At 40.6% G+C, this 7837-nt stretch overlaps 1 protein-coding gene across 1 annotated transcript in view; it reads left to right on the top strand.

Annotated features, from left to right (window-relative positions):
- Nucleotides 1–7837, top strand: part of LOC106876469 (fibrillin-2) — a 148187-nt gene that overhangs the window by 63425 nt on the left and 76925 nt on the right. Inside the window, exons 14-19 of the mRNA XM_052976637.1 lie at nucleotides 430–567; nucleotides 1590–1727; nucleotides 2931–3068; nucleotides 3710–3847; nucleotides 4730–4867; nucleotides 5753–5890. Of these exons, the coding sequence (XP_052832597.1) occupies nucleotides 430–567; nucleotides 1590–1727; nucleotides 2931–3068; nucleotides 3710–3847; nucleotides 4730–4867; nucleotides 5753–5890 (828 nt within the window). The remainder of the gene's footprint in view (nucleotides 1–429; nucleotides 568–1589; nucleotides 1728–2930; nucleotides 3069–3709; nucleotides 3848–4729; nucleotides 4868–5752; nucleotides 5891–7837) is intronic.

The following is a 7837-nucleotide window of genomic DNA, read 5'->3' as shown; positions in this document are numbered from 1 at the left end:
ATATCATCAGAAGCAGCAGCAGCAGCAGCAGCATCATTTAACATCTGTTTTCCATACTGGCATGGGTTGTACAGTTTGACAGGGCTGGATAAGCAGAGGACTGCACTGTTTTGGTAGGGTTTTTACAACTGAATGCCTTTCCTAACACCAACCACCATATATATAGTGAGAATTTACAAAAAAAACCAAGAGATGAACACCGGTGTGTAAGCAACAAACAGATGTATTAGTTTAATGCTCAGGAAATGAGAAAGTCTTTTACATTTCGAGCCTACGTTCTTCAACAGAAAGGAACACAGAAATAAACAGGGAGAGAAAATAGAGAAAGGTTTAGTGGCTAGCGATCTATCATGGCGAGTGGTGATGGCAGAGATAACAATAACGTTGAAATAAATGCAATTAAAACAAATGTTTTTTTTAAAATTGCAGTGTGCAGCAGAGGTAGATTTGGACCTAACTGTAGATACACATGTCACTGTGCAGACAACAGCAAGTGTAACGTCAACTCTGGTGTGTGTTCAAGTGGAGGATGTACTGCAGGTTATGACGGCAGCAACTGCCAAACAGGCAAGTGAACACTGTTTATAACTACTGTAGCTAAAGAACAAACTGTGTGGAGCAGAAACCAAATCGACTGACAGATCAGGCAAAATATATTAGAAGGTTTGGAGGTGATGTACAGGAATTATATATTAGAAAAAATGATAAGGTACTCAGATATCTGGATGGTTGTACATTTACAGATTTTTATTAATATGTCACATGTTTTTATTAATATGTCACATGTTTTTATTAATATGTTACATGGCTTTTATGAATATGTCACATGTTTTTTTATTAATATGTCACATGTTTTTATAAATTAGCGCTTGCATCTATTCTTATAGATTCTCCAGATTTAATTTTTCATCAGAGGATTTGTCTCTTTTTATAACATTATTGAATGTGTAGGAGTGGAGAGAGATATATAGGATAGTAAAAGAGGATGAGGAATGGGGGGGGGGAATGAGAGAGAGTGTGTGTTTTTTTTTTTTTGTGTGTGTGTGTGTGTGCATGTGTATATGTGTGTGCCTGTGTATCTGAAAGGAGTGTCAATGGGAAAGAGAAGGAAAGGTGAAAGAAGAAAGAAGAAAATTGTGTTTACAGCTGGTCAGTTCTTTCAATGACAAGTTTATTCTTGGCCTTTAAAAATGACAAAACCAGGTGGCTATTTAAGGTGGGGCATTGTTTGGAAGAAAGTTGCTTTTCAAACAGTTGCCATCATTGTCCAGTGAGAGAGAGTGCGTGTGTGGGACTGAACCCGGAACCATGTGGTTGGTAAGCAAGCTACTTACTACACAGCCACTCCTATATTTTTTAAAATTATTTTTATAATTTGTATAAATATATTTTATTATAAATGCAAAACAACACCACAGAGGAATCGACGTAAATAATAAACTGTGATGGGTGAACCGTGATATGGGAAAGGATTACTGTAATACAAAAACATTTGACAGATCTTACAGAATACAGCCACAATGATCTTAAAAATTTAGTTGACTTTTTGTAGGATTAACTAAACTATTTATCTTTAATTTTATATTTAGCCTGTCGCCGTGGTAAGTTTGGACCAAACTGTAAAAGTACATGTCATTGTGCCGACAACAGCAAGTGTAACCGTCAGACTGGTGTTTGTTCCAGTGGAGGATGTGCTGCTGGTTATGAAGGTAGCAACTGCCAAACAGGTAAGTGAACAACTCATTACATCCAAGACTTAGGCACTGCAGGTAAAAATAGCAGTAAAAATCTACCTTAAATCATACCCTTGTTAGCTTGCTTTATGCATTTGCTTAATGTGGCTGGTGTCATCCCAGCTTAGTGGTCCATGAGATGTTATCATCCGTAGAGCCAACCAGGTTTGCCAATACTCTCCATCACTGGTGGTTCCATGCCAGTGGAGGCATGTGACTCAGTGGTTAGGGTGTTGGACTCGTGATCGTGAGATTGTGGTTTCAATTCCTGGACTGGGTAATGTATTGTGTTCTTGAGCAAAACACTTCATTTCACATTGCCCAGTCCACTCAGCTGGCAAAAATGAGTAATCCTGTGACAGATCACCGTCCTGTCCATGTGGAGAATTTGTAAGCCATGAAAACCAGGAAAACAGCCCTTATGATTCAGCATGACTCAAGAAGTTTACTTTGGTCCCATTCCAGCTGCTTTGCATACTCCAAGGTGGCGTTGAGCCTCTGGAGATCTTCCCCAATCACATCCAGCCATCTGGTACATGGCCTGCCACCAGGCCTCTTCCAGCTCACAGCTGCTGCATCGAATGAGAGCAAAGCCCTGGTAGGATGATCTAGCAGGAAACGGAGGACATGTCTGAACCAAGCGCATGTGACAGATTGCTATGAGTTGGGAAGCTGTGGGCTAATGCGTGCACGTACAAAGTTCTTTGTTGGAAACGTGGTGGTACCATCTGATATTCTCAATGGTTCTCAAGGCTCTGCTATCCAAGTTGTCAATCCTCATTGCCAAGGTCTTCGAGAGGGGCCACATTCTAAATAAAGAAGGTTACATTAAAAAATGTACTTCCTGATATACAAATCTATGGGATTGTCACAATTAGAGGACACCTACCCTACAATGTCATTCTAAAAATAAACGATCACATCATCAAAATCTCAAAGTTACAAGATAATGCAAGATTAATTCAAAACAATGTGAATAAATAAGCATTACATTTGGTAAAGTATTCTATATACTAAAGAGTTTAACTGGCCAAATTTGGCCTCTCAGACCCACACTACAATATCCTTCTACAAATTAACAGTTGCCTCATCAAAATCTCAAAGTTACGAGATAAGGCAAGATTAATTCAAACCAATGTGAATAAATAAGCATTACATTTGGCAAAGTATTGATTGTGTTTTTGCCTGTTTTTGTAGGATGTAGCAGAGGAAAATTTGGGCCAAACTGCAAAAGCACATGTCACTGTGCTGACAACAGCAAATGTAACCCACAGTCTGGTATCTGCTCCAGTGGAGGATGTGCTGCTGGATATAAAGGTAGCAACTGTCAAACAGGTAAGTGTTAATTATTAGGTGCAAGTCTATTGTGAAGATCTCTCTGCCTCCTTCCTTTGGCCAGGAAGGACAGGCAGTTTTTCTCTCTATTTGGTGGCTCTGGTGAAAGAGGTTGTGTGGTGGATGCGCTTGAAAGGGTTGAAGGCAGGTACGTTCCTCTTCAGCCAAGGCCTCAATGACTTTTTCAGGTACCGCCTTAAAAGGAAAGTGAGGCTGGAGTGGGTGGTGCTGTCACCCAGTAAGTTTCTTGAAAGGTGGGTGAATATGGCAAGAATGGCCCGTGTGAATAGGCCTGCTCAAAGTGTGCACCTGTAGGCCAGATGAGGAGGAGAGGGGTGCCTACCTGAGTCGCCTTTGATGTTAGGGAGTCCAAAGTGTGTGAGGTTCCTTTGGTCACCTCTTGGTGAAGCTCTCCCGTATTGGGGAAGTACATTGTTGGTTTAATCTCCTTGTTAAATGTTGTGTTTTTTTTTGTTTTTTTTGCTGTTTACATGTTTAATCCCACTGTCCCTCATCTGTGTATCGTCCTTTATGTTTTGTGTTTGGCCCAGGTGACCAATAAAGAAAGTGTTATTTAACAGGTAAGATGCGTTATGTGTTCTTACACAGAATTAATGGGTTGACATGTATATATGTTTCAGGGTGCAGTATTGGAAAATTTGGACGTAATTGTCAGCAGACATGTCACTGTGCTGACAAGAGTAGGTGTAATCGCCAGACAGGTGTTTGTTCCAGTGGTGGCTGTACAGCTGGATATGAAGGAAGGACCTGTCAGACAGGTAGGTCAACTGTAGAAATATACAGTATGTATGTATACATATACACATAGTTGAAATTTATAGAAAAACAAAAGACAAAGACAGGTGTTTGAACTTGCTTTCTCTCATTGCTATTACTTTCTCTCAGTCAGGGCTGTTACCCTCACTACTTCTCCTTCACTGAATTGCTATTTTCTCTGCTCTCCCTTCACTTATACTACTCTTTCTCCTACTCCTACTCCATGATTTTGGACAAATATATACATATATGTACAAATAGATAAAAACACTGAGCTCAAGTAGCTTGCTTACCAACCCCATGGTTCCGGGTTCAGTCTCACTGTGTGGCACCTTGGGCAAGTGTCTTCTACTATAACCTCGGGCCGACCAAAGCCTTGTGAGTGGATTTGGTAGACGGAAACTGAAAGAAGCCCGTCGTATATATGTATATATATATATATATATCTGTGTGTGTGTATATGTTTGTGTGTCTGTGTTTGTCCCCCCATCATCGCTTGACAACCGATGCTGGTATGTTTATGTCCCTGTAACTTAGCGGTTCGGCAAAAAGAGACTGATAGAATAAGTACTAGGCTTACAACGAATAAGTCCTGGGGGTCAATTTGCTTGACTAAAGGCGGTGCTCCAGCATGGCCACAGTCAAATGACTGAAACAAGTAAAAGAGTATATATATATATATATATATATATATATATATACATACACACAGACATACGCACAAACATACATACACACACACATGCATACACACACAGACATGCACTTGTCCAAAAGTGCCATGCTGTGGGACTGAGCCTGAAACTATGTGGTTGGGAAGTAAACTTCTTGCCAAACAGCCATTTTAGCACCTATGTTCGTTATCGGTTATGTTTGTTTTGTAGTATGTAGCAGAGGGAAATTTGGGCCAAACTGCAGAAACACATGTCACTGTGCTGACAACAGCAAGTGTAACCCACAGTCTGGTAGCTGTTCCAGTGAAGGATGTGCTGCTGGATATGAGGGTAGCAACTGTCAAACAGGTAGGTGAATGTGCATCACTATTTATCACCTTATAATAATTCTGCTTGTTCTTCCATTACTTAGCTTGTCTGAAACATTTTCATGTGATCAGCTGAAAGAGTAGGGAGAGGGAGAAGGGGCAGAGGGAAAGGGAAGAGGATATGAGAGAGGGGAGGAGGATGCAGAGAGGGAGGGGAAGTTGGTGGTGAGTGAAATATGTAATACTTTTTTTTTAACTCAGTTTGTTTCCTCCGTTACTTAGTCCGTCTGTAACACTATCATGTAATTAGTTGAAGGGAAAGGTGAAGAGCAAGAGAGAAAAAGAGAACGGAAAATAAAAGAGAAAAAGCGGGTAAGGCGAAGAGCAAGAGAGAAAGAGGGACAGTGCTGTGTATTAAGTCTATAAAATTGGGCATAAAGTATATAAAGTGTATATAAGTACATCGACCCTTTCACATTCCGATTACTCTGTCAAATGTAATGCTTATTCATTCACATTGTGTTGAATTAATCATGTATTATCATGTAACTTTCAGATTTAAATGATGTGATCATTTGTTTTTAGAATGACATTGTTAGGTAGGTGTGAGATGCCAGATACGGCCAGTTAAACACTTTAGCTTTTAGGTTACTCTGTCAAATGTAATGCTTATTTATTCACATTGTGTTGAATTAATCCACCCTTTTCTTCTGGACAAGTACAGCCTATTGGTGTCACTCTTAGCGGGTGGAAGGCTCCCTGTACTGCCAACATTCTTCTGGCCTTGGAATCCATTTTCTTCATTTCTCTCTTTTACCATTTTATAATTCCCACTCCATACCAAAGTAATATCATCATCATCATCATCACCATCATCCTCATCATCATTATCATTATTATTATTATGTCATTGTTTGTTTTGTAGGATGTAGCAGAGGGAAATTTGGGCCAAACTGCAGAAGCACATGTCACTGTGCTGACAACAGCAAATGTAACCCACAGTCTGGTAGCTGTTCCAGTGGAGGATGTGCTGCTGGATTTGAAGATACCAACTGCCAAGTTGGTGAGTCTCTATTATTAGTATTATTATTATTATCATTATTATTATTATTACTATATAATTATTATTATTATTAAGGTGGGGAGCTGACAGAATTGTTAGCACATGGATTGAAATGCTCAGCAGTATTTTGCTTGTTGCTACATTCTGAGTTCAAATTCTGCCGAGTTCAAATTTCCCACTCATCCTTTCAGGATCAATATATTAAGTACCAGTAAAACACTAGGGTTGATGTAATCAACTAGTCCCCCCTTGACATAATTTCAGGCCTTGTGCCTTCTCTAGAAAAGATTATTATCATTATTATCATTATTATTATTATTATTGAGTGAGTGAGCAGTGCATGCCATCAAAGTGACACTGGGGTAAAATATACGAAGCCCAGTATACCCATCATGACTACCCGTCTGATAAGGGTACACCAGGCACATGCATCACAACCATGTGTGCATGACACGGTGATCTCATATCAAGATAAACAGCACATGACCTTGCAGGCAGGGGCCCAGTTAGAATTTTCTTCAGGTCGAGTAACCCCTCTTGCTCAAAAGGTCCCTGAATATGGTTTGTTTAAGGATGATGAACAAAACACCCATGTTTCCAGAGAGGAATTATTCAAACCCCAAAGAATTCCTCTCGACACATGGCTCCCCCACTACTTCTTCCCATGATCAGTGACACACATATCGTCAGCCACTAAGGGACATGCTCAACTGGTTACGGTCAAGCAACTGACAAGCAAATCTGTGGTATTGAGCAGAATATTTGCTGTAGCCCATCTTTTTACACGAAGACAAAACAATGTACATGATAACACTTCCAATCAGTTAAGATTAAAAGTCATGAGAGCCACTGCCTGGTACTGCACCAGGATCATCATTGAGGATATTAGATTGGTAGAATTAATAGTTTTGGGCAAAATGTCTTGTGCTTCTTCTTTTTGTATTTAACATTCCAAGTTCAAATCTTGCTGGGGTCAATTTTGAATTTTATCCATGTAGAGTCACTAATCATCATCATCATCATCATTTAACGTCCGTTTTTCCATGCTAGCATGGGTTGGACGGTTTGACTGGGGACTGGCGAACCAGATGGCTACACCAAACTCCAATCTGATTTGGCAGAGTTTCTACAGCTGGATGCCCTTCCTAATGCCAACCACTCTGACAGTGTAATGGGTGCTTTTTACGTGCCACCGGCACGAGGGCCAGTCTGGTGGTACTGGCAACAGCCATGCTCAAATGGTGATTTTTACGTGCCACCAGCACAAGAGCTAGTCCAATGTTTTGCTCACATGCCACCGGCACGAGTGCCAGTAAGGCGAAGCTGGAAATGATTGCGCTCAAATGGTGCTTTTTACGTGCCACCGGCATGGAATAAATACCAGTCGAGCATTGAATTTGGTTTAATTGAGACCAATATCCTCCCTCCAAGTTCCTTACTTGTTATCACAAAAGCTTCTACTGTGCGGTCAAGTAATCCCCATGTTCAATGAAGTGTTTGCAGAGCATTGTATTTTGGCAGTGCAGGATAGAATTAAGACATTACAGCTGCTAAAGGCAGTGAGAGTGGCAGAAACGTTAGCAAGCCGGGCGAAATGCTTAGCGGTATTTTGTCTGCCGCTATGTTCTGAGTTCAAATTCTGCCGCGGTCGACTTTGCCTTTCATCCTTTCGGGGCCGATTAAATAAGTACCAGTTACGCACTGGGTTCGATATAATCGACTTAATCCGTTTGTCTGTCCTTGTTTGTCCCCTCTGTGTGTAGCCCCTTGTGGGCAGTAAAGAAATAAGAAACATTAACGCGCCGGGCGAAATGCTTAGCGGTATTTTGTCTGCCGCTATGTTCTGAGTTCAAATTCCACCGAGGTTGATTTTGCCTTTCATCCTTTCAGAGTCAATAAATTAAGTACCAATTGTGCACTGGGGTCGATCTAATCGACTGACCCCCT

This window comes from Octopus bimaculoides, chromosome 25, assembly GCF_001194135.2.
Source record: "Octopus bimaculoides isolate UCB-OBI-ISO-001 chromosome 25, ASM119413v2, whole genome shotgun sequence".
Taxonomy (NCBI): domain Eukaryota; kingdom Metazoa; phylum Mollusca; class Cephalopoda; order Octopoda; family Octopodidae; genus Octopus; species Octopus bimaculoides.
The sequence above is the reverse complement of the archived record's forward strand: the minus strand, read 5'-3'. Positions and strand labels throughout refer to the sequence as shown.